General features: G+C 37.4%; 1 protein-coding gene across 5 annotated transcripts in view; it reads right to left on the bottom strand.

Moving 5' to 3' along the window:
* Positions 1-27,492, bottom strand: part of TRIM24 (tripartite motif containing 24) — a 67,018-nt gene that overhangs the window by 1,852 nt on the left and 37,674 nt on the right. For 3 of the 5 annotated variants that reach the window (XM_067308082.1, XM_067308091.1, XM_067308098.1), the window contains 16 exons: positions 25,725-25,872; positions 23,825-23,957; positions 21,175-21,291; positions 19,816-19,930; positions 19,041-19,187; positions 17,500-17,617; positions 14,553-14,818; positions 13,780-13,944; positions 12,281-12,460; positions 10,301-10,436; positions 9,028-9,100; positions 7,501-7,669; positions 6,594-6,907; positions 3,685-3,817; positions 2,233-2,307; positions 707-856 (listed from right to left, as the gene is read on the bottom strand). In XM_067308082.1, the coding sequence (XP_067164183.1) occupies positions 707-856; positions 2,233-2,307; positions 3,685-3,817; positions 6,594-6,907; positions 7,501-7,669; positions 9,028-9,100; positions 10,301-10,436; positions 12,281-12,460; positions 13,780-13,944; positions 14,553-14,818; positions 17,500-17,617; positions 19,041-19,187; positions 19,816-19,930; positions 21,175-21,291; positions 23,825-23,957; positions 25,725-25,872 (2,439 nt within the window). Of the gene's footprint in view, positions 1-706; positions 857-2,232; positions 2,308-3,684; positions 3,818-4,620; positions 4,697-6,593; positions 6,908-7,500; positions 7,670-9,027; positions 9,101-10,300; positions 10,437-12,280; positions 12,461-13,779; positions 13,945-14,552; positions 14,819-17,499; positions 17,618-19,040; positions 19,188-19,815; positions 19,931-21,174; positions 21,292-23,824; positions 23,958-25,724; positions 25,873-27,026; positions 27,227-27,492 lie in introns of those variants that run through there. The other 2 variants (XM_067308106.1, XM_067308113.1) reach the window with 2 other exon arrangements.

The raw sequence follows: 27,492 nt of genomic DNA, 5'->3' as shown, positions 1-27,492 counted from the left end.
ATTTTTAAATTACAGTAAAATATTACTAGAATGGATGGTGATTGTATCTTGGAAGACTAGGCAGCCCTAAGGTCATTCATACCCACTATGGCTGACCAGTTTCCTGAAGTGGAGGCCATTATGACAGGGAGGGTTCCCAGTTAATGAAGGTGACTGGATGAGAATCCAACCAAAACCAATGGCACAAACCTTTATTCCCACTGGAATCCTTTCTGCTTCTGTGGTCTGCTCAGTACCTGCATCCCTTTTTCACCATTATGTGTTCCCTTATGTGCAGTGAGGGATAATAACAATCAACCAACACATGACTAAAAGTCATAAGGGTGATCGTGGACCTCCCAGAATGAAAATCTCACTGAACTTAAGATTTGGTAGGTTGTTCTTGAGGCAATGGAAATTAAAACAATTTTTTATCCAATGCCCACCATTAACCTCTGTGATTAATGATTATCCTATTCCTTACCTGCTGTCCTGCCATTCAGCTAATATATTTGTTACAACCCTCCTCCTTTCCATGGAACCATTTACACTGCACGGTCATCTAACAGCAAAGTAGCTTAAAGTGTGATCTGTGTTTTCACTGAGCTCTCATCATCAAAACAAGTTTAATTCAAAGAGTTGTTGTGCTGCAAGTTCTACCCCCACTACAGTTCTCCTGAAGAAATCTAAGTCTACAAAACAAGATGAGGTATCTACTTTTTCTAACCTCATTAAATTCAGCACAGTTTTGAAAAATCAGTCTGAAATCAGCCACAAAATCTTCTGGCTTTGTGTAGAACGAATTGGTCACTTGAAGTCTTTTCTTGATAGTTGACAAGTCCATAGGCTTCTTGATTATTTTGTAGTAATCAGGAACCTACAGGGAGAAAAAATAGTTTTACCAAATGCAGCCACATTCATTGCTTATTGTTCTATAAACCTTTAGCTCTGAGGGAGAGGGGAAGATTTAGTCTCATCTTCAAAGCACAGTTCTAAGACATGAAAATTATACTTTTTACATATACACAGATTGTTTCTGGAGTAAGTGATTTATGATAGTTTTGCTGGCTAAAATACACTGCTCCCAAAGTCTATTTTAAAAGAAGAAAAGCAAAACAAAAATGAATCAAATAAACCACACTGCATTCATGATATAGGATAGAGCAAATGATTTGGACATTCTTGTCTTTCTACACAGCCAAATGAACTGTCTTTTAAGTTTCACTCTGAAGACCATCCTACCATATCTTTCACAATCCACTTAAAAGGAGGCAGTATATGTGTTGCTGAAAGCGAAATTTGGTCAAGAAATGTGTCTTTAGAAATGATGGTGAATTACAGAGAAATCAATGATTCTGGAGTCTTGAATGTGCTTGTATGACTAAGACCTGTTTTTTCTTTTAAAAAGAAAACTGCTGCATAGTAAGAAAATAAGACATGAAATCAAATGATAATATTCTCATACATTATTTTTTTTCTTAAGAGAATTATATTTTAGGAGAAATACTATAAAACCTGAATTTAGTAATACAAGCCTTATATGATTAATAAATTCATCTTTTGTGCCCAATGTCTGACCCTTTCTTTTTAGTAAACTCTGTAGAATGTTCTTTAAAAAAAAATTCTCATATAGATGGAATAAAGGATGCACACAACCATTATTACTTATTGATGATATGTCTTGAGGAACATAAAACAGGCTCTATTTCTCTCACCCCAGTAGCTCTTTTGTCTGTTCTTGGACTACAACTGTCTTTTTTATGGTAATAGCACAAGTCACTTGCTGTCATCCTTCAATTGTCTAATGCACCAAGATTTTCTTTAGCATTTTAAACTAATGAACTCCCAAGTAATAATACAAAAATTCAATTTCATATTAGCACTATGGAGTAGTCCAGTTCTCGTAATCCATTAATTTTTTAATATATCCTAATTCACTTTTTTATTGATATTACTCAGCATTGTAAAATCAGCAGATAGCGTTAGTACTTGTTTTTTTGTATCTATTTATGAAGTAGTAAGTAAAATCTGCTCTTGGGGAATTTTACTAGTAAATCCCCTTCCAACCCAATGCTTTACCCTTCAGCTTCCCTTCAGATAGTTTTAATAAAATTATACGCATCTGAGACACCATATCCAGGGGAACTTGCCTCCTGATAATGGGCCACAATTGGCAACAATAGTACAATTAAGAACATGCCAATTATGTTACTGATTGATATGAAATGGAAAGGAAATAAGTGAGATACATACTGTGGGAGGAACTGGATCTTGAAAAGCAAGACTCATTTCATGACAGTAGAGGTACAGCAGCAGCCTTTCACACTTCTGTGTCAAGAAAAATAGATACCCAAGTAATCAGAGAATCCTACATAATTTGTTTTTAAATAATGAGCTGCAGAAGATATCAAAGAGATGTTTGGTATTCCCCCAGTCCCCAAGTAGAAGAGTGAATACAAAAACTGCATCTGGAAGCAAGCTTAACAGTCTTCACCAATGACCAGCAGTATTTTTCTGCAATAGATGTATCATATCACAATTAACTCTCAAATGCATTTTATGAAACTTTTTACAGTTACCAACAGTATCATTCAGTATTAGCTGAGTCCAGTGGATGTTCCAGAGAACATATAAAGCATGCATGGCTCTTTGTACTCAATAAATACTCAGAGATACCAGTAATATTTCTCCTGACCTGAGCATAATTGCTCTGTAAGTGCAAGGCATATACTGCTTTTTGTTAGCGGTAGGAGAGAGTATTTTTCCTGTGTACCCAAGTATATTAAACTGGATCCTGGGCCTTAAAAGAGATTCTAAAAATATTTTTTTGTGATTTTATGCTTTCTGATCCTTCATCAGAATATTTACAGGATTTCTTATAATCTACATTTAAAGCAAAAAACAAATAGAGCTAGCTTTTGTCCTCTGGATAGTAGCACATGTAAATAACAGTTCTACAGGTAGAATAAGCTCCCAAATAAAACATTAATTTCAGTGTATTTACACAAGTTACTAACTGAAACCAAGTAAAACATTGTTGAAAATTTCCAATACACCTCAGAACTACTTAAAAAACAATTAAGTTTTAAACAACAAATAACAAAAATTAAAAACCAAAAATCTAAAAGATTCTAACAAACAGTTCAACAGTTTGCTCAAAAGGCAGAGCACAAGTTTCTCTTTTAATTCTGAACTTTAAGGAAAAAACAAAGTTGGAGACCCACAGTTTGTTTTGCAGCTTTTACACTAGAATATTCAGAGCTGCAAAAAGACTTGTGTTAATCTCTGCAGGATCAGTGTTGCATCTCTGTAAATCCTCATTAGAAAAAAAAAATCTTAATTTTTAAAAGGATATTAATGAAATGCTTTAACGACTAAAAAATTAGTTGATAAAGTCAATCTATGCTAAATTTGGAGAGCAGAAACAAACAGAAAAAAATACTAAAGGGAAGCACAGTGTGTGTATGCACTCAATACTAGAAGCAGCACTTTGTAATTCCTAGAGTCCAGTCCTAGTTCACAGTATCACACCACAGTCACTTCTCCAACTTTCAGAATATGATGTACAGAATATTCTAAAGAAGGTTGCTAGGCTCTCGGAGCATATTTAAGAAGTGAATTCACATATTTACCTACCATCACTTAAAAAAAAGTATACATTTCATAGTACAAAGAGCAACAAGACAGTACCCATTTTATCCTTACCCTCCGATCTATTGGTGCCAAGCCCACAGTGCCTTCCAATTTTCTTTTTTCAGAGCTGTGAGTGGGGTTATCACAATCATATTCAACTTCTGGCTTGGACAAATCCCGACAGAATGTACAAATCCACTCTCCACTAAACAAGAAAAACAGATTGATTAATCTCAGCGAAGTAGCACAGTCTTGAGAGGCTTTCCACATCTGCAGAAATTTTTCTTCATTTGTAGGGGTGTTTTTTTTTTTAAGCTTGGTGCATTTTTTCTTTTCTCAGCTACAAAGGCAAAGAAAGGGACTGTTGGCAAAGAACATCGCATTAGAACTTTCCTTTTTAATGGTACTGGCAAAATGGTGTCCACTTTTGTTAGTGCTTAAACCATTCATTCGACCTTACAGGATCAAGCCAAAGCTTTAACTGGAGGTCTATTTCCTAACTACAGAGAGACTGAAAGAATCAGTTGTAGACAAATGAAATAGGCTAAACAGAAGGAAAAGTGTTAGTGTCATATGATAACTGTATTTTCCCTTTGCAAGTCTGAACTACTCAATATGGATTACCTTAGACAAATTTTTTTGAAACTGGGAAATTCTTCACCTTCTAAGTAAACTTATCAGCTGTTCCTAAGTTTACCAGTTAGTGTCTAGGAAAACCCTGTAGATGACACTATAGGTGACACAGCAAAAGAAGACGACAAAACTAATTCTGCAAGCTGACCACGTCCATAGACTCCCTTAAACAATTTGTGAAGCTCCCTAAGCTCTTAAAAACCTACTAAGAGTCTATAGTTTCAGTTTAGTTCTCTGTAAATGAAGAAACTTGCATCTTCACAGATAACCACAAGAGGGCTGAATTGTACTTCTTACATAGGAGACAGAATTCAGCAATAACCAGTTGTGCCAAGATACAAAGTATGCATGTTTTTAATGCAGAGATACCTTATAATGATAACGAGATCCTTGGAAACAGGAAATAGTTTCTGTAGCACCTCTGAGTTCATTTCAATAGTAATGCAGAAGACTTTCCAAGTTAAAAAAAAAGAAAAAAAAGTATGTCAAACTGGTTTTAGAGTAATCCAAAGATTCCCGCCATCTGCTAGTTTTAGCATAACAGCCATTTGCCTTCAAAAATCTTTTGCCTTCTACTGTTTTAACTTGACAGAGTTATTTATATGACAGTCTCACCTCTGTGCCTGGACCAGCATCAAAGGAATGATGTGCTAGATGATATACAAAAACAGATATGGGCCATGACCCAAAGATTTTATACAAGAAAACAAGAAACACATGAAAGATGGAGGGAGACATATTTAAATATATAAGAATCAGGAAGCATAGGGTGGAGTGTGATGGCGCGGAGGAAAAAAGACAAAGTGACCTTGTGAATCTACAGGGGAAAAAATTCCATCCACTTGAGGAAGAACAAAAAAAAATCATGAAAGAAATGGACTGACAATGATAAAAGAATGATTGTACATTTGGAGGAGCTAGTGGTAAGATACCAAACTACATGTTGTAGACTGTTACAGTTGCGAAAAGAATAAAAAGATGAGATCCAAAAATTGGATACATCTGAAGCCAGGAGGAAACTTAAGCTAACTGGTTCTGAGGTCCAGGAATACAGCACACTTGTGTTTATATGCACCTTTACAAATATGAACCCTTCTCAGAAACCTTATTTTTGACTCCCTTGCCTGCTGGCCATCAATATCTCAGAGTTCCCACAGAATGATCCAGTGAGAAAGAAAATTTAAAGAAGTATTCTTGAAGCTTTAATGTTAATAGAAACCCATGTAAATATGTAATTACCTGCCTGCTTAAAGATTTTTTTTTCCTGTCAGACAGACACAAATGTTTTAGTTTAAGTGCTTGCTGTACCTTTAGTAGGTTTTGCTTATGGCACAAAACTATAACATAACACCATCTTATTTAAAAAAAGAGCCCAATAACTTGAAGTTTCAAGAGGTAAGAGAAACATTTTTATGTGCCATTTTTAGTGACATTTAAAAGAATAAATATAACTGTGGAAATATTCTTGTTCAGAGCTGCACATAAACAGGGATGACCAATTTACAAAACTGTAAGCTAATATCCAAATGGATTATACCAGCAGTTTTAAACAAACTATACTGATATTTAATAAGAAAACCTAATATTTACATAAAATCATTAAACAATGAGCATGTTATGACAGATGCTCTTATCCTTTAATAAGCTTATTATACAGCATTTCTGAGTTGGAATACCACAAATGCCATTTATTTTATCAAAGACATTAATTCCAGAAGTAAACTTCAGGAATACTTCTAATAACAATGACAACCTATTTTCAGTTATCATCTATATTTTAAGACTGAATTTTGAAACTGGACTGAATAATTTGAGTAGTTTTATTGTAACAGCCAATCACGAAAGCCTACTGCTTGTTTCAGTGCTAAATGAAATGTTACCAACAGATATAAAGCACTATATCTCATGCTTGGAGCCATAGCCATTTTTAATACTACAGTAAATAACATGTTTGATACTATATTAGCTTAGATTTTTCTTTGAATATTTTTTATTATTTTTAGAAGAAACATTAACTCTTCTGTTGCCCTTAAATGGTTTTTATGATACCTAGGTAATTCTATGGCCCAATTTTAAGGCCACAGATAATAATAGATGCCCTAGATATAAGTGATCTTGCCTAACTGCCACATAAGTGAAGAGTTCTATCAGATTTTACAGCTGCAATAAAGTTAAACTCACATTTCAACGCAAATTCCAATTTTCACCAATTAATAAAACTTCAGGCTTCAAGACTTCAAAGATGGCAAAAGTCCCTTTGAGGCTGAAAGTTCCTACACTGTGGCTCACAATCCACAGCTTGTGTCTTTTAATGATAGTTTATATGGAATTAATGTGGTCATAATTACCTTGGAAAGTTCATCAGTGTAGGGACATGGCAAGAAAGATGGAATACTTTAGGACATTTCTCACAACAAAGGAGCTCCCCTCCATTTTGACATACTGCACACCAGTCTTCATTGGGATCATCCTCTTTTCTGCCCTCCCCTGTGTGAGAGGGGCCTAACCATCCTGTCTTCCCACCAGACGTACTCTCCTGTAGTATCCCTGGTTGATCATCCGTGCTGTCTGGTGCATCTGTTCTTAGTACAGCTTCATCAGAAGTGGAATTATGATTGCTATCTAACAGCAGAGAAGTAAGTATGCTTCTTGAAAAGGTCATCTGAATGAAAAGCATAGGCAGGTTGGTTATACTATTGAAGTGAATTTAAATGTCACTAACAACAAGTAAACTGACTAGAATAAGGAATTTACATGCAGTTAGTCATACAACTTGTAACGTCTATGCAAGGATTACTATCATAGCTATAGCTTCAAGCAGCTAAATACAAGAAGTTAGTTACGAAGATCAAATTCTGACATTTTAAATACTGTTTCAGTAATAAAAAATAAAATTAATCTTTGATTCCCCCCCCAAAATAGCACCCTTATTCTTATGTATATTATTGCACTACGATTAGAAACATCTAGCACCACATGAAAGTTTGATGTTTGCAAATGTTTCACTATTTCCTGCCTCCAAGGTTTTAAATGGATGAAAGCAGTCTGATCAAAACAGTTTATTAATTGAATTGACATTAGAAATGGTCTGATTTTGAATTTCACCTCTTCCTTTTATGCCAATACCTTCAGCTTTTTCCTCTGAAAAGTAAGTCCCCAACAGAGTATTTGTAAATTATTTTATTCCCCATACATGCAAAATACCCTCCACTACCAAATGGAAAAGAAATCTTTAAAGAGAGTTATTAACATTACATTCTGAGGCCGCGATTCTTCATCTGTTTCTTGCTTCACTATAACAACTGGGAAATCAAAGTTCTCATTTGGTGCACTAGACTCTTGTTTAATTCTGATCGGCTCCAACATAACAACTGGGATTCTGTGTGTAGAATCAGCTCCTGGTGGCTTGCTGGAGGAGCCAGAACTATAAATGACAAGAGGCAGGAAAAAGGAAATTAAGAGTCATAACGGGACAACTTCTGTACAGTGATGCTTTCTGAGACCTTAGGATTCTAATCCTTTTTCTGTTCTTCAAATACTGAGCAGTACTACTTTTATAGAATACAACATCTGCATTTGTATCTTTTCATGTGTATTGAAAAGGCATTACAGGAAGGGAAAACTTAACAGCTTGGTTCCCGAACTACAGAGCTGCTCATGATTTTACTTCCCATTAGTGAAAGACTTGCAAATAATCTCCAATTATTTTAGGTCATAAACAGAACAGCATTTCCACTGAATACCATTCCATTTTAGAGGAGATACAGCTGTATCTTGGGGGAAGATCAGTGCTTCTCCAGAGTTGAACTGATCATTATAAACCACACACTAGCAAATAAGCAGATAAAGCACATATATTTACATTATCTTGGCAGAGCTTCTCATAACCTTTCAACTGCAGAGAAAGTAGGGACCTGCTTTAAGGACTGGACTCTGCCCTTGTTCATGTGTGTAGATACGATAAAAAAAGAACCTACAACTGAACTGGAAAAGATTTTTTTTTTTTTTAAACAGCAATGAAGAATTTTAAATCCAGAAGTGAATGAATTCAAGTGACAGCAGATAGAATTTCAAACATTTAAACAGTTTATATTTGGATGTCTGGAGTCCTTCATAGCGTCTACTATGTAAATGGAATATAGGAAGAGGTATTCTATATTAAAAAGCATCTGCATTTCCAATTCAAGTAGCTTGAATGTCATCTGATTTTTCCCTATGTGGAAAAATTAATCTTGTGTGAGATTTATTGAAACACATTAATGGATCTGCTCTCTTCAAACAACAATGTCTAAACCTATTTGTTCATTAATATTCCATCACTAAGGGATAAAACATCTTTGTAGACTCTCAGTAGATATCTAGTGCTCACTAAACTGACTATATTATGGCAGAAAATTCTTAACAACCCTCTTTGTAATATTAATTCCTAAAATCTGAAGTCATTTATGGTTCCACAAAGACCTTTAGTACGCAACTTCTTCTTTAGCTGATTTTGCTGAATTTCAAACCTAATTTACAATAGGTAACCTATTAATAACACCAATCTAGCCATCATCTACAGAGCTGCTACATTTTTAGATCTGCTATTAATACATTACAAATGAAATTACTACTTTTAGACTGCAAAGAGTGCTATAATAACCATCAGACCTGGTCTCTTAACAGAGAAGGTGAGACAAATTAACTTCAATATGGATTAATGATAGAAGAGACTGAGGCTATACACAGCATATTCTATGGAGATGGAAGTAATGCTTTTCTTCTCTCCCACTCATTTCTTACCTCTCTCTGCTTCCAACACTGGAGGCACTGGGTGAACGAATTGGAGGGTGTATGTTTGTCACACTCACTCCTCCTAGGACAGAGGAATCAGATTAGAACAAAACACAAGCTGTGCCAAGTTTGAGATGCGACTTGGAGAAGCACACAAGGTTTTGGGCAAGTTCCCCCTCTTGAGTTATTCATTTATCTATTTAACCCATATCTCAATTAATACAAGTTCACGAGAGGATGAGGAGAAGCATGGGATAATGGAGGGGAGGGGAAAACTAAAAGGGGCCCACTGCACGTAAGCAGGCTGCTTGGTCAGTCACCTTTGCCTGGCTGAGTCACGCCTGATCACCGTGGTCTGTCTTATCTTCTTATCGAATTCTATTTCTAACTTTCTGTGCCAGCGTGCTCTTGTGTACGAGAGATCTGCTAGGAAACTTCAAGCCAAGCTAACTGTCAAGTAGGACAAGAGATCTGGGCACCAGATATGAGAGAGACCAAGGGCCTGGGGGCCAGATAGCTAAGAGATCTGTGAAGGGTGTTTTCCCTGAGCATTGATGCTGAGAAACAGGACTGGGTTATTTGTGCTGCCTGTGTTTATGTGGATGCCTGTGAATACATTGTCCTGTCTGCGTGAATCTGTCTGTGGCTGTACTGTGCAAGCAAGTGAATGCTGTGCACACACATACTGGGAATTCATGCTCACAGACTCACTACTGGCTTAGTCTGGAAAGGGGGGTTAGGAGCAGCCATTCATCTCCACCAGCCACGGTGGGGAGGAAACCCTTGGGTCCTTCAAGTCCACCACATTCAGCTACCCTTAACAATAACCTCTCTGGGGAACCTGTGTCAGTGCTGCGCTATTCTCCTAGTGAAAATATTTTCTGATGTCCAAATTGAACTTCAAGTCACAACTTACAGACATTGTTTCTCATTATATCCTATCCTACTTACCCTTTCAAATACTTGCGGCATACAACAGCCTCTAGGTTTTAATTGGGTATACCCTTGAGTGCGCCATTTTTCTACAAATACACTTGCATGTGTAATTTGCTAAAACCTATTATTTTTTTTTTCTCCACGTTTCTAAGATCTGTCCACATACTTTTGCTGACAATGCTAAAACCTTATCTCAACGTTATCCCCTACTTGGTTTTATACAACTTTGCCCTCACTTTTAGACTTCTCATTTTTGATATAAAATAGAAAAATCTGATATCAGCATTAACATAGCCACATCAGATTCCTCCACTACAGCACTTATATTGCAACACAATCCAGTTACCCGAGAGGCCTGGTGATGGCACTGATGAATTTGGTGACTGGACAGTTCTGTTCGAAGGGGGTTTTGGCTGATTCTGCTCTGCAGCACCATCCTTCCTTATAATGTTATCCAGCGTGATGTTTCCTGAACAGTCAATCTAATAGATTGGGGGTGGGGGGAGAGGAGAGAAAGCAGTTAAGTGTTGGGGGAGGGAAAGAAGCATCTGCCATATATACGTTATGTTGGAGGTGAAGACCAAAATGCATCTCACTTAACTTTAGCCATCCAAAAAATGAGGTGGCTAGTCTAAACAGGTCATCTTGCTCTCTCTAAAAAGCAAGGAAATGGCCAAGTCCAGACAATACTTCATACCATTATTTTAAGACGAGATGATTCTGGAGGTGCCTGTTTTTCTCCATCATCTACAGAGAAGGCTTACATCAGACAGGTAATTTTCACACACTGAGGTTAGAGGAGTTGAAACTGTATTTCCATACCCTCTTTCAAGATGCTCGTGTTATTTATTCTAAAAATAATAAGCAATTCACAAACTACCCATTAATCTACTAATGCTGAACAGGACTGGAAGAATCTCAAGGGATACTCAATTCCATCTGTTCTACCTATCTTCAGGGCAGGAGCCATGCATATTCACTCAAAATACAAACTGTAAGCCAAGGCTTGTCTTTTCACCCATGGCTCAGGCCAGAAAACTGAAAGCCGTTTTAGGGGCTCCCACTTTATCATCTTAACTTCCTGCAAGAATTGCACATTCTGGATTGATAAAAAGAAATGAGCTTTTGAAATGTTAGATTTCTTGTAATAAATAAGATCAACGTTTGGTCAGAAAATAAGTCAGCTTGGTATTAGTATTCCAAATTATCCAGACACATCACAAATCTACTGGTAGTAACTGCACTGATCATTGAAACTTGCTCTACATTAGCTAGACTTCGGAAAGCACCTGCTAGCTCAGCATATTTACAGTGATTTGGGCAATATATCTTAATAGCATAAACATAACCACATACAAGTAGAAGAGTTTAAAATGACGCTGTGCACAAAAAAAATCAGCATGCTAAAACTTCTCAAAGATTCAATAGTGTTTCATGATTGTGCTGCGCAGTACATCTTTTTACCCTGACAGATACTGTGATTGCAATGTACTCTGTTTAAAAAACAGAGCATTTTATTGGAGAGTTTATTGAGGAGAACAAAAGACAGGAGGGAGAAACAGGGATTAATAGCGAATTATGACTACAAAAACATGAGATTACAGGTATCTACAAACTTTAGACATCAAAAATAGGCTCAGTAGTTATTTAAAAAAATAAAATCAATTGACTAAAGCTCAACAGCTCTAATGTGGACTTCTGACAAATATGTACTAATCAAAAGAAACTCTGAAACAGAACTTCAGAAGCTAAGAAAAGATGCTCCTTCCACTACTTGCCCACATGCATGTTAGAGGATATATGAAGAAAAGTACTAAAAGAAAAAGAAATAAGGAATATTCGAGTCCAGTATACCAACAGTTAATACCTTAATAAGATAGTCCTTTAAATGAGACAAAAATCTCAAAAAATGTTAAAAAAATTACCAGAAATACCATCAGCAAATCAGTGCTACCTAGGGACACTGGTAACCAAAGCTAAGCTAACTCATTTTCATTAGTATCACTTGAAGAACAAAAAAGAAAAAGAAAAAAGATGAAGGTTGAAGGCCAATAAGCAGCATCCAAACAAGCAAGACCAAATACAATCACAGTCTGCAATGTCATTTTTCCTAGTAGTCCTAAACCTCTTATGGCTGTTCCCTGGAACAGTCCTGAATACCGCCAGCAACATGTAGGCAATTCTGCATTGTTGTTTTCTAGAACTGTCTGACTTAACAAGCAGAAGAATTTCAGTCTAATAGGATGCCTACTTCTCAAATTTAAAAACTTTTTTCAACTTACTTTAAAATAAAATCTGTAAAACATTGCTTGCGTGTTACACTTACATCAGGAAGAGATGGTAGATTATAGGAGCTACCCACTGAAGAACTCAGATCTATCACAGGAGGAGCATATGTCTTCCCATCACATCCCACAGCACTAGTGATTGTGGGGCTGGAAGGAGTAGATGATGTGCTGCTTGCAGTTGAAGGGGCAGCTGAAGTTTGTCCACTGCCAATCTGCCACTAAGAAAAGACAATAATCCACAATTCAGCACTATTTTTTTCTACAGAAGATCACATCTACTACATATACTGATTCTAACTCATTAGCCAAGCAAGCAGCTTAGTTTAGTAAGCTGAATTCAAGCTTAAAATCCTGATTTACTCTGAAGTTATCTAACCTCAAGAACCAATCTTGCAAAACAAGGAAAGACAAGTAGCTGAGAACTATGAATAAAAGAAACGAGTGTGAATTCTTAAATTCAAAGCCATATCTCGATGTTAAGTATCTATTAATATTTCATGTTGCATTGACAGTGTTGTAGAAGGAATATAACAGTTTTAGTGAAACAAAAGTATTACAGATAATAGGCTGAATGCACAACTGCTCCAGTACTTTTATTAAGTAAAAATCTATAGTGTCACTTGGATGCTGCTTCCCCTAACAACTTAAAGCGATTAAGAATTTGAAATGCTGACTGGGCCTCTACCCACCTATATGTTTATCACCATGATATCAAGTGCACAGTCAAGTCACACTAAATTTCATTCTCATTTAGACATACAAGTTTTTCAATGACTTTAATGAAATTTCATGGTAACTGTAGGCAAAATTTGACTCTGCTCAATTCCTTTTCAGCCAGTCATTTCTCAGGTCACAGATGAAGTTCATTTGATTCTCCCCCCACACCTCTGGTGATAAGACCATCTCTTTTCTTCCGCATACCTAACATCTTGTGTTGATACGTATTTTAATAAGGTTTGCCTTGCTGAACAGCCAGAAAATATCTGAAGTGTTTGCTCTTACCCCAATTCAACTGCTGATCAGCTGGGTATTGATCACTCTCACTCAGCAGAGGTCCCACAATTGTGGAATTTCTTTCCTCTCCTCATCTGTAAGAGTTCAGATTTGGCAAACTCCAGAGAATGGTGGCAGCTATAGCTTTTAGTCAAGCTTTTATCTAGTTACTTGTGAAGTCACTAGCATTAGACTAAATGGTGAGATTTTCTATTCTATCTATTGATTGTAGTGTGCAGACCATGCTCGTGTTAGGTTTTGCATAAGTGGCCAGAAGCCATAGTGACAGCAAAGCAACAGAACGAAACACCTACATATCACACACAGTGGTTCATTTCCATAATATTTCAGCTACTAGAACACAGAATGAAAGAAATGTGACAGTTATCTCATTAAGAAAACTGTGGGTATCTTGTCACAGATAAGAAAGCAGTCTCTGTTCTAATTGTAAAGCACACTAGAAACATAATGAAAAGTAAGATGACACAAGGCACATTTGATATTTTATTTTCACATGGTGAGTGAAAAGGGAAAGACACCCTACCTGTTTTATAGCTTGCTGTGCCAAGAATGCCATCTGCAATGGGTTGGGCTTCATGGCTTGCTTTGGTATGTTCTGGTTTGAGGGAAATCTCATCTGTTGTGCAGGAAGAGGTGACCCATTGGACTTGGGGCTATGATTCTGAAAATGAATCAAGCGTGGAGGTGGCTGTACGAAAGGAAACAATTCTGTAAGTTAGCTGTCTGATATCTATTCAACGTTCCAGAAATTTTTACTGAGTGGCCCTTTTAAACTTCTGAAATACATAACAAATTACATGTAAACAAACAGTACCACACCATCTATTTGAGTGATCACAGAACACATATTGAAAATTAATGTTAAAAATAAAATCTAGTAGATGGTTATGAATTATTTATAATAAATGAAGATACAAAAAAGCTAGTGAGAGTATTTACAACTTTGAAAGTTATAAGAACCACAGCTCCATGCAAAAAAGTCTTGAAAAAATTAGTAAGAGGTTCACTTTACAACCATCTGACAAAAATACGGAATATGCAGCTCAGCAACTGCACTTCATACAGGCTGATACTAATGATTTTTTTTGTTGAGCAATAATAGGCTGAGTGCTACTACATATTCTGCCAGACACGTTTAAAATGCCCATTCAATTCTCAGTAAAGAAAATGCTTCCTAACCCTTTTGAATACCCATGTGCTAAAGAAGTGTGCTACGTGAAATTACATTTCTAGAGCTTACTTTCCTCTTCTTCAGTTAGGTGGAGAAAAGTCTTCTCTGGAATATTCAAAACTTACCTGATGAGAAGCAGGAGGTTGCTGCAGGGTTCCTGGCATTCTTGGATTTGATAAACCTACTGGACCTGCTCTACGCTGAGCTTGCTGTCTCTGAGCCATGACCTGTTGCTGCATGTGCTGCAGTCGGAGCTGAGCTAAGCTTATCTGTGTTGGGAACTTAGACAGCTGGTTTGACGGTAAACTGCTTGGTGGCTGTAAATTTGTTTCCATCACAGGGCTCTTGGGCATATGTGGTGGGGTTTCTTTATCCTCAATTACCAGAGAACCTGGTTTAAACAAAATAAATAAAATGAATGCTAAAATATTGCAATTAGGAGAAATGCAATTTCTCAAAATTAGTTCCTTTGATACCATGAGGTCACTGTTCATTATTGTAATGTAAAGGATGGGTAAGCATGAGATAGAGGAGTCCATTTACTTTGCCTGCCTGCAAAAGCTTGATTGTATTTTATAATGGAGAAAAAGGAGATACTGACAAACTGTCTTGTGCTGCAAACTCCTCTGAGATAGACTCTCCTAGGAAGATGCCCTGTCTCTCTGAAAGGCAGGTGAGTGAAATTTTAATGAAAGCAGAGCATCCTGACCCAACTCTCTGATCAAAAGATTTAACTGTATCATAATACTTAATGGTATTGTGATCCTTTTTTTGTCTCTGAATCAGCATCATGAAGTACTCAAATAATGTCATCAGTTGCTACACATCACCAATTCTAGGATGTGATAAGCATGTCCAAGAGATGTATTCTCTCTCTCTTCACTGATTTAGAGGGAACCTTGACTAGACACTGATGTTTGTGTGCAATTTTATGCAAAGAGATATAGCGTGGTTATACAGCGCTCTCATGTAGCATTCTGGTTACTTCACTCAAGAAAGATGCATTCCAACTGGAACAGAGTTTGATTTAGATTCAAGGGAATGGCAAGCTCATTTTACAAAAAAGACAAAAAGAAGCTTAGCTTATTCAAAGCAAAGAGTGAAGTGGGGAAAGTCATGATTTTATCTAAATGCACGAGGGGGCTAACCATTAAGGAGAAATAACAACCCCAATTTAAAGACTGACTTTAGTACAACTGCATACAAACTGAAGGGGATAATTCTGAGACTGAAAGTTTGAAACTTGTAATGATCTGTGGAAGGCTGCACTATAGCTTCTCAATACAAAACTGGGGCGTAAACATTTCATTCCCATGGTCTCCCAGAGAGGTAGGCCTCTTCCAAGCAGAGTTCACCTCATGAGGTGGCTGCAGCACAAGACAGTTTGAGAATCCCTGTCACAGCAGAACCTGACATCAGCCTCCTCCAACTCTCTCCCCAAATCCATAAATCCCTGTGGACCTTGTGCAATCTAGCCTGGAACATCTTTTGAGAGATTACCAGAAGAGGAAGGAAAGTGCAACTTGAATTTTATATCTCCTCTTTTTCATCCCAAGATCAGAGAAGCTATGCAAGTAGCACCATTCTATTTCTGGTGATGAACTCACAGGAAAAAAGGTATTCATAGGGTGTCTGACACAGAAAAAAGTACAGGCCAGCTAGCATATTGTGGTGCAGAGCAGGGCAGAAAACTGCCTTAATTGTGATACCAGGTGACTACCATGGCAGAGACATTAACAAAAATATTAAATATACGAAGCATCAAGACAAAAAATCCTACCAATCTCTCATTACCTGATAACACCCCCTTTTAAGCCTTTTAGTTTCTAGGCAAATCTGCACAAAAAGCTCCCCCCAAAAAACCCCCACACATCTCAATTTAGCAACAATTCACATAGTCATCACCACATGGCTTGATAGCTCATGTCTGGAAACAGAGATTCACTTTGGTTCTTTTCCCAAAGAAAATCAAAGATAAAGGAGGAACCTGTTAGCCTTAAAGTGCTGCCATAACACTTCCTTTCTCTGCCTTTACAGAGAAATGTATATTTGCACCTCTCTTTACATTTGTGGAGCTGACTGCACTTCCTGATGAAAGGCAGAAAAGGTCCCATGGGTATCTGCCAAACACATTCTACACATGACAGAAAAACAACAACAACAAAAAAACGCCCATCAAGCTAACAGTGGAGAGAAAGTAAGAATGCTAAATAGTCAAAATCCTAAAAAGACCTCTAAGGTCCAATTCCTGCTCCTAAGCAGATGAGTTCCTATGATACTTATCTCCACTAAACTCATAGGCTTCTAGGCAATCATGCAAACAGGCTACCTGCAAAGCTCCCAGGTTCTGGGATTCACAAGTGTCATAAAACCCCAGTTACTTATAGCTGGAAGAGAAAAGAAACACTGGTTTGGAGACAAAAGCAAAACCTTCCTAGAAGGTATTAGGGTCATGAAGATGAACTGTGTTTGCAATTCTGTTAAAAACGGGTTCTCCTAAAGTCCTTTCCAGCAAATCAGGAAAGTGGAACTAACAGACAACCGTCAAACCTAAGTTTCTAAAAGTAGTGCTATTTTCTATGCTAATCTACTTTTCTTTGGAGTTCTCCCTTTTTCATCATCTCAATTCTCCCAGGCTTATTGTTCAGCATGAGAAGTGAACAAACAGAGATTCTTAAACATGTTAAGCTACTGCTATGGGCTCCAGTTTGGGAAGATGAGATTGAAGTAAGAGAACAGGCTGGAAGATGCAGAATGAGACTGAGGGCTGGAATCCTTGGTTAGTACACACAGTAGGATTATGGACTGTGTTCCTCGTATCAGAAGCCATCACAAGTGGCATTCAAGCAAGGCAAGTTTATGAATACTTGCGATAGAGTATTAACAAATAATGCTTTTTCCATATAGTGCACTTATAGAGGATTAAAGGTTTGGGGTTTTTTTAAGTAAACAAAATATTCAACAACAACAACAATAATAATAAAAAGTGGGGAGGCTACTCATCCTCACAAAAAGAAAGTTGCTTCTAAAATAGGATCAAGGCTCCAAAGGGATAATAACACCACATCATACCTAGATTGAAAATATTTTGAGCCCAGAAGCTAGGATCACAGTGAAACTGGATGGTATTGTTAGTCACTGGTGAAGCATCACACCTTGCTCGGAGAAGATATCGTAGGCGATATGTAATCTAGAATAGGAACAAAACAAGAGTTTTTCTTACGGGGTCAGAGCCGTGAATCTGAACCATTCTCCCCAACAGCATAACAGAAGAATAAACACGCTGGGTACTTCTCCCTCCTGTTTTATATGGTTGGATACCCCAGAGCACAAGCCTCACACTTGTGTTACTCTTCCCAAAGAGTTTTTTTTAGATGTCCAAGGACAGGCTGGCTACTCAACTCCAAAATAACACTGTCCTTCAGCAAAAAAATAGGAGCCTAAATCTCACCTGTTTTTTTGAAAATCTCTCTCATTTGCTAAGATTTTATGGGCTAGCTGCACTTTTTCTTAGAGTGTATGATGTTTGTAAGACAAAAATGCTTACAACATAACATATTTGCTTATTCATATACCAAAAGTCTTTGTGGCAACACTATGCAGTTATAGACAACAGGACTCAGTTTGATGTCCCTTTTCCCTATTTAATTTTAAAAAATAGTACTTGGTAAGGCAGTGCAGGGTAGGCCCAGTGAATTTAACCACTTGAAGTAAACTGAGAAAACTGAATAATATTCCACTATGTCTTATAGCCTGCAGCATTTTAATGGCTATCCGAACAAAATAAACAAATGAAAAAATACAGCAGATTCTCAACTAAGCAATGAGAAAATAAAGAAAAAAAATCTTGTAATCCAATCATAGGAACTGAAAATAGAAGATCTAGCATCTCCCTCAATATTATCACAGATTTCCTTTGTCAGGCTAGTACAATCCAGTAACCTCTGGATAAATCAGAGTTAACCTATCTTTTTTGTTTGTTTGTTTGTTTTTTTAGGATTTCTGTTCATCACAATCAGTTAATTTAGTGACACCATGTGCACTTACATCATAAGTACCAATTTAGCACTGAAATATTTAGCTTCCTAACTGTTTGTACGGACAAGCAAAAGCCTCAGCTTCATTTTTATCAGTTAAAAAAAAAACAAAAACAAATTTTGAAGCCTTTTAATGGAATGTTAGTCTGCTAGAACAAGGCAACACATTAATTCTACATTAAAATGCTGGATATCAGACTTTGTAGGATATATAAATACCTTCTCTCTCTGAACTCAAAAGCCGTAAAAGGCAGTGAAAAGAACCATACTAATGATGTAGGATACACATAACAACTTTACCCAATGCTTCATGCTCCTCCAGAAAAAGGGATTATCCCTACTTCTGTAGACCTACAACAATTCTATGTTGGGATAACAGGACAGAATCAGGACCAGATGGCTAAATTATTAGAAACATTCTGTATTTATGTTTTTGAGAGAAAAACATGAAAAATTAAACAGATCTTCCAGTTAGTAGAAGGTCATCAGCAAGCTTAATTTCCTGGTGTCACAGGCAAAAATATCTGCCTTAACAATAATCCCTAAGTAACTTGAGAGGTATCTTCCTAACTTTACCAAGCGTTTGCTGTACAGCAGTGCTGTGCTGCTTCCACTGGAAACTGCCCATTTGGAAAAATTCATGACATGTTCCAGCTGTTTAGAGAGACCTGCCACTTCCTGCTGTTGCTGCAGAAGTTTCATCCGATGTTCTTTTGCCAGAGTCTGCAAGTGGAAAAGCAGTTCCAGTGAAAGAGTTCAATTTACAGTTAAAATTCATTAGCTTTCTCTTTGGTAATCCACAAAGATCAAATGGTTTCACTGTGTTCTTCTAAAAAGTTTTTTTTTCTAGACTGCAGCTATCCAACAGAAGTCAGTATACGTTTTCAAGATATCAGCGTTTTGTGTGCACAGATTCCCGTTGACTTTTATGAAACACATTTTTATACATATATGCCTCTCGATACACACTTTTTTTTTAAAAACACACTTGGAGATAATATTTTTCTAGGTCTCCATCCTAGACAATTCTGTCCTTTGATATGCTATTGGATTGCTGAATTTATGACACTTAAAAATCTGATTGAAAGACTTTTCATGCATGATACATAGAATTATGACTTAGAAAAGCATGGAAATAGAAGCTAGACTTGGATACAGCTCTGATCCACAAAAAGGGAATACAGATGAGAATTCAGAATACTTGCCCAAATGGCTTTTGTGTGAAACACTTCTCTGCTTTGGAATTATAATGGGACACACACGGGTGTCTAATGCTACAAATTTATTTTATTTTAATCTGAATCTGCAAAACATTGATTGACTTTTTTTCTTATGATATAAATGAATTTACCTCCAACTGATGCAGCAGAGCTTTTCCCTTTTTGTTTATTTCTACCATCAGTGTAAATATGGCAACTTTAATATCCTGCTCCACCTGCTTTTGATTCTGATTCACTTCAAGGATTCTGCAAGTAAACAGTACAGAAAATTCATTCTTAAGGTCAAAAACCCACCCTCCAAATAGTTTAAAAACTCTCTCCTGCTGCCCAGACTACAATATTTCTTTGTCATATGCACTGATTAATACATATGCTATCAGGTGTTCTTAATCAGGAAAATTACTGAGAAATGCAGAAACAGCAAGCACTGGTGACTGTCTAACTGTCTACTTAAGATAAAATTAATTTATCGGTGGAAAATTCTAATGACATAAGCCTGTAGAATTATTGACACCCATCACTGACAAAAATTAAATGCTCATTGTTACTGAAATTTTGGATTTTTAATTGTGTCACACATTTTTGGAACAGACTAAGGAAATCAACAACAGTTTAACTCTATTTTCCATCTAAGGTAGAATGGCACTCCAGAAACAAAACAACAATAGAGTTGTTTTTACTTTAAAAGATTTCAATAATATACCATTAAAAGAATTTGCTTGGCACTTGGTTCTCAAACTGGTACTAGGGAAGCATAACTCCATGTTATGAAAACCGCTACTGCTAAAAGGCAGGGAGAGCACAACCACCTAGATGCAACAAAAGAAGAAAAGAGCGTCTCCTCTTTCTTCCATCTCCACCATCCTTGAGCAAAGGCATGTAAAGAGAGAGCAAGACTTCAAGCTGCACTCAGCATCCAGGAGCCAGTAAACTGTGCTGAACCTTTCTGGGTATTGCCTTTAAAATTCACTGTAGGAGCATTTACAAGGACCTACTGCAGTATGCATTTTCCAGATTTATTTACTCCTAGGGTTGTAATACAGGGTGGTTAAAGCCCCAAGCATAAAATTATTACGTAAGTCTACAAATATATCTGTCATATACATTATGAAAGCATGAGTCATAACCTTTCACTTGCTAAGATGGATATACACTAAGAAAATAAGTGTGGTGGTGGTGGTGGGGAAGAATATGTCTGCCTTCTACAGTCTTGTTTTTTTCAGGTTGTTTTTGTTGAGCTCAAGCTATTGCTGCCCATTAAGTCCACAAGCTAAACAGAACAGTTGTGTAACAAAACCAAGCACACTGAACAGGTAACAGTCACTATGACAAACAGAAAACTTTAGAAGTTCTAAAACATTTTAGAAATGCTCCTTCTGGAAGTATTAAATGAGAGAGGTACAAAATCCACTAATCTGAACATTTTAGTAAATTACAATATACATAAAAATGCCACCTATGTCAGTATTATCTCAAAATCTGATACATACCTATTTTGAATCTGCTTCCCTGTATATTTTATGTATTTAGTCTTCTCCATTAATTTGGTGATCAGTGTCTCAATGATCACTTTCTGGTTCTGAAAAGCTTCTTCTATAAACTGGTACCTGTGGTAAATAACCAGTGAGTATTTACACATGAAAAATGTGTTATATACTTAACAAAAAGCAGAATGCCTTACAAAAAACTTCTTTACCTGAAGAAAAATATGCTGCTCAAGTCCAAAATGTAAATGTCATCATGGAAGTACCGTCAGCAAACGCTGACATATTATAGCTATAGTATATTTCCTGTAATTTTGATTCTATATTTTGAGAATTATGTTTTTCATAAATGTGAAAGGATACTGTGTGACCGTTGCCCAATTTTACTGAAGGAAAAATTAATGCTGTGCTATAGCCATTAGTCTGTAAGTGAAAGAGCAGGTCAGCTAATACTTCATGCAAGATAAGGATGTAGAAACTGAACAAAGAAGTGAAATCACTGAGTTAGCAGAAGTCAGCAACATTTTAAATCAAGAAACTGAAATCATCAACAATTTGAAGGGGGAGAAAAGGTAGCACATTCTGAAAGGGATATAAATCCTAAAAGAAGGTGAATAGAAGGGAACACTGCAACTCAGCAAGATCAAGGCTTAGCCTCTTTCAAGGAGCAACAGTGACCAACACTTTTCCACCTATTTTCTCCACCAGGCTTGTCTGCCTGGTCAGGCAGGCAAGTTCACTGGGTGGTTGCACCAGGAACAGGGAGCATATTAATGTTATGATAGCCTTCTATGATGGAATGACTGGCTGGGTAGATGAGGGGAGAGCAGTGGATGTTGTCTACCTTGACTTCAGCAAGGCTTTCAACACTGTCTCCCATAACATCCTCATAGGTAAGCTCAGGAAGTGTGGGGTAGATGAGTGGACAGTGAGGTGGATTGAGAACTGGCTGAATGGCAGAGCTCAGAGGGTTGTGCTCCACTGATGTGGAGAGTCTAGGTGGAGGCCTGTAGCTAGCGTCGCCGTGCCAGGGGTCAGTCCTGGGTCCAGTCTTGCTCAACTTCTTCATCAGCGACCTGGCTGAAGGGACAGAGTGCACCCTCAGCAAGTTTGCTGATGATACAAACCGGGGAGGAGTGGCTGATGCAGCAGAGGGCCGTGCTGCCGGTCAGAGGGGCTGGCGAGATGAGCAGGCAGGAACCTCCTGAAGTTCAACAAAGGCAATTGCAGGGTCCTGAATCGAGGGAGGAATAAGGCCCTGCAGCAGGACAGGCTGGGGGCTGAGCTGCTGGAAAGCAGCTCTGCAGAGAAGGACCTGGGAGTGCTGGTGGACAGCACATTGACCATGGGCCAGCAATGTGCCTTTGTGGCCAAGACCACCAATGGTATCCTGGGGTGCACTAGCAAGAACATTTCCAGCAGGTCGAGGGAGGTGATCCTCCCCCTCTACTCAGACCTGGTGAGGCCACACCTGGACTACTGGGTCCAGTTCTGGGCTCCCCAGTACAAGAGAGAATGCAGCTACTGGACTGAGTCCAGCAAAGGGCTACTAAGATGATTAAGGGACTGGAGCATCTCTCCTAGGAGGAAAGGCTGAGGGAGCGGGGACTGTTTAGCTTGGAGAAGAGAAGACTGAGAGGGGATCTTATCAATGTATACAAATATCTAAAGGGAGGGTCTCAAGAGGATGGGGCCAGACTCTTTTCAGTGGTGCCCAGCAACAGGACAAGAGGCAATGGGCACAAACTGAAACACAGGAAGTTCCATCTGAATATGAGAAAAAACTTCTCCACTGTGAGGGTGACAGAGCACTGGAACAGGTCGCCCAGAGAGGCTGTGGATTCTCCTCTGGAGATATTCAAAACCCTCCTGGATGCAATCCTGTGCAATGTGCTCTGGGTGACCCTGCTTGAGCAGGGGGGTTGGACTAGATGATCTCCGGAGGTCCCTTCCAACCTCAACCATTCTGTGATTCTGTGAAACCTAATAATACATCTGCCCCAGTCCATTACTGTATGCATTATCCAGTAAGATTACTGTTCCGTACTCAGAAGTTGTACATAATCCTACTTTTCAGCTTCCATGGCCAGTAGAAGATGATCAAATAAAAGCAATTCGAAGATCTGAGTGTTACAGATAGTGTTCTCAAAGTACAGCACAGTCAAATTTTAGGTTTACTCTTCCTTTGAAAGGGTTCTTCACAGAGAAATTGTCCATTTGTTCCCTTCTGAATTTGTTTGGTAATATTCTCTTACATAATCATCTTGCTGAAGGACAACAGGGAGAAGTTACATATAAACGTACAGTTACATAATATAACCCCTTTCTAACGTGCTTTCTAACGAGACTCTGAAGAGCTGCATAGCAATGAATTCCATCCAAACAAACTGCCAATAAAGAAAGGTCTTGTGGTCAAGTCACGAGATTAAAAGCTGGAAGAATCAGATTTTATTCCCAGCTATCACAGACTCTTCAGCAAGATTTTTCCAGACACAATCTCTTCTTACTCTTGGGCTTCATTTCTAAGCAGAAAATTTAATTTTGCACTTTTTTCTGTGACGGTCACCCAACTGTATCACATATGTCTAAAACTACAATCAATGTCCAGACAAGTTATTACAATGAGTTGCACAAGATGTATATTTTGTTTTGATACCTGTGCTCTTTGTGTTCTAGTAACTGGCAATCTCGGCAGGTCAACTTGTCACAGGTTTCGCAATAGAGCTTCAACTGCTCCTTTTTGTGGTAAGGACAAAACACAGGTCGCTGACTGGTCACACCAACTGCCTCTGTTGAAAAAAGGAAGATGTCAGCCTTTGAAATTGTCCAGCGCAGTCTCTTGAAATTGCTAAAGCTTTACATTCTCATGTTTTTCCTTACCATATTCCTCACCTAGATGGTAAAAGAATGTATCAAGTCACCTAATCAAGAATACAACAGATGTATACAATTATTAAATAAATTATAATCTCTCATTCTTGACCAAGCATGGAGCTAACACCTTCTTTCATGGAAAAAGTCTAGAACTTTTTCAGGAGAACTGAATACACAAGAAGCATTTGTATCAACTTTGTTTCCTTACGAAACCATGCTAAACAACAGTTACACATTACTTTTGTCACTTCCATGTATGCTCAGTACTCACTTTTGACTCACCCCATCTGAAAGTGAAATACAGAATATAGCTTTTATCTTCAAAGTATCATATTAGAAATCACCCTTTGAGCAATAATGATTATAGAAGTGATAGCCCACATCATATATAAAATTCACAGGACTAGATAAATATATATTCATTCCATCATGTCTTTTTACAAGATAAACCAAGCAAGGCCAACGGACTTATGAAAAATGGTGGAATGTTTATCGTCATCCTATGATGCTTATCATTGTTCTACAGTGTTGCTCGAAGACAAGAAACAATGGGCATAAATTGAAATAAGAGAGGTTCTCACTGAATATAAGGAAAACCTCTTCACCATGAGGATAGTCAAGCAGTGGAACATACTGGTAGAGAGGCTGTGCAATCTCCATCCTTGTTGATTCTCAAGACCCAAATAGATAAAGCCCTGAGCAACCTGGTCTGATCTCATAGCTGATTCTGCTCTGAGCAGGAGGTTGGACTAGATGACCTCCTGAGGTTCGTACTAACCTGAATTATCCTATGATTCTATTGAGAAAAGCTTTTCATAATTTATGATGCTCCATTAATTTCTAAAGCAAAAAATGTTAAATTTAAAATATATATACTTGGTCAGAAATTTATATTCTGGCATGCTTTACTGCTAACACGACATGTCCTTATTAACAGAGTAGTGAAAGAATATAGTCTATTAGTGCTCCTTTTACTGTGACATATAGCAATAAGTTCATGTTACTATTTGTCAGAGCTCTAGAAAAATACAGCAGCCAAATGCATGAAGAACCGCTTTTCTGCAGCTGATCTATAAAGCCTGGATAATAATTTCCAATCATTCCACGTGAAACATCAAATCTATATGTGTATTTATTGGTTTAAGACACATTAGTGTAAAAATTGTATCAAATGCTAGCCTGTAGAGTTTCTCACCATTATGCTACTGGTAGCACATCTGATAGAAAAACCTCTTCCCTTCACGGCTATCATACCCCCAACTAGGACAAATTCAACCTTTTCAGTGGCTATATTCTAAATCAGATTCATTAAATGATTTGCTTAAATAAGTTTTTTTTTCTTTTTTTAGGTGGATCATTTCAGAGATCCACTTAAATGGATAGCAGAAGAACAAACACTGGAATCACTTCAGATGGTTGCAACCTTCAGCAATGGAGTAGAAATAAGTAACTGGGAGCAGGAAACTACTAAACCACATCTATTACCAACCAGAAAATAAAATCGTTCCACTAACTAATTCATACACACCAAGGGAGTTATAGTATAATGAATCTGTCCTTTTACATTTACTAGAATTAAGGAATAGAAATTTTGAACTTCATTTTAAAGAAATGCAGTGATTTAATAAATTTTTCCAATGTGGACACACATTCTTTGTGAAACAATAAATAAAACATGTTACCTGGAGATACTTCCTCTTTCTGTCGTACAGTATGGTCCTTTGTGAACTTAACCCTCTGGTGAGCTCTGATGCAGGTTTTGCACAACCATTCTACACATTCCACACAAAAACCATGAGCTTCTGCATTGTCTTCACAACTTGTGCAAACCTGGCACGAAGAAGAAAAGGTAGCGATCAAAATAAATATGGAATAGACATGCAAGCTATTGCTCATATATTATCAGTGCACTTTTACAGTTTTCTGAAAACAATGAAATGAGAAGGCAAAACTGAAGTACAAGAACACTGCAAATAACTACATAAAAGTAACTGAACGATACTTTTTAAATAAAGTAGTCATTTACTCAGTGTTACTCTAAAACTGACATAAAACTAACTGACATGATAAAGGTCAAACCATTACTTTCTGTCTGATACTGCACACTTAGAAGCCACATACTGTTTACTATATACAACATGCTCTTGTGAAATATTTACTAAAGAAAGAATGGGATCGATGCTACTCCAGTTTTAGAAGCCTTTCTCAGTTTACCCAGAAGCTTTAATTTTAGATTCCATTCACCTGCTTAGAGTTTCAAGAAATACAAGCAGCATTAAGCAGCAGGGTTCTCAAGAATCTTTGCATCACAACTTAAGACGGACAGCATTTCAGTTAAGCTTATAGGTAAGCACATCTAGAACAGAGGTCTTCAGCCAATGCACAGTAACTTTCTAACTGTGGCCTGTTAACTTCTCGGTCTCTTTGGACTATACTCAAAATGTCCAGAAAAAAGTAATTAAGGAAAACATACCTGAAAACATACCAAAACCTCACTGCACAGAGTCTGTATCTCCACAAGAAAATTTCTATGGACCCACAATTTGAAAAATAGGTTGAAAACCATGAATGATAGACAACACCACTTTACATATTCATAGCATTTCCTTTTTAACGCCTTCTTACAATACCTCTGTAGTCATATTTTGGTAGTAACAATAAGGAACATGTTTATGCAGATACACGTCTGAAAACTACCATCTATTTCTATCAACATCTAGCGTTGCTGCTAACATAAGCCTCAAGATGTCTGAAGATCTGTATATCCTGCAGATCCCATTGATAGAAATATGCTGGTAGGAGCAACAAGAAGAAAGTTTCATCTAAAAAGTGCAACTCCCCCACCCTCAAAAGATAAATACAGCTGAAGAGGAAGTGAATATTTATATCCTATACAGATAGCTAATATATATTTAGAACTGTGTTCCAGTTTCCCCCTTCAAGAAAATGAGGAAAATTAGGGGAAAAGAGGTGAACTGACTTGCCTTAGGCCACATAACAAGTTACTGACAGAACCGGAATTTGAACATAGCAGTTCCAGATTCCCAACGCTGTGCTTATTCTTCTAGATCATGTTGCCTCTCAAAGCAAATATCTTCTGAGAAAGGAAGTTACAACTCAAGGGTTGTAGACCCCTCTTGTTGTCACTTGGAGTTTGAAGCAGTTCATTTTCATTAAAGGTGACCTGCAAAGAAAAAAAATTGGGCTTGTGCCCCCTTTTCTGTTTCTTTATGATATATAAAGGACGCCTGAAATTTTTATTTAAAAAACCTTCTTAAAATTTTAATTTTCTGCTTGTTTTTCTTTTTATCCCCCCTCTTCTTTTACTAATAAAAACTCTAGTCCTAGCTATTCTAGCAGCTGAGGGAGAAATATCAAAGTCAGTACATCATAAAAAAGTCAAGAAAATGGAAGTAAAGCAATTAAAGGAAGGGAATTATAACCAGGAAG

Source organism: Apteryx mantelli, chromosome 1 (genome assembly GCF_036417845.1).
Source record: "Apteryx mantelli isolate bAptMan1 chromosome 1, bAptMan1.hap1, whole genome shotgun sequence".
NCBI lineage: Eukaryota > Metazoa > Chordata > Aves > Apterygiformes > Apterygidae > Apteryx > Apteryx mantelli.
Note: the sequence above shows the minus strand (reverse complement) of the source record. Positions and strands in the feature narration are given on the sequence as shown.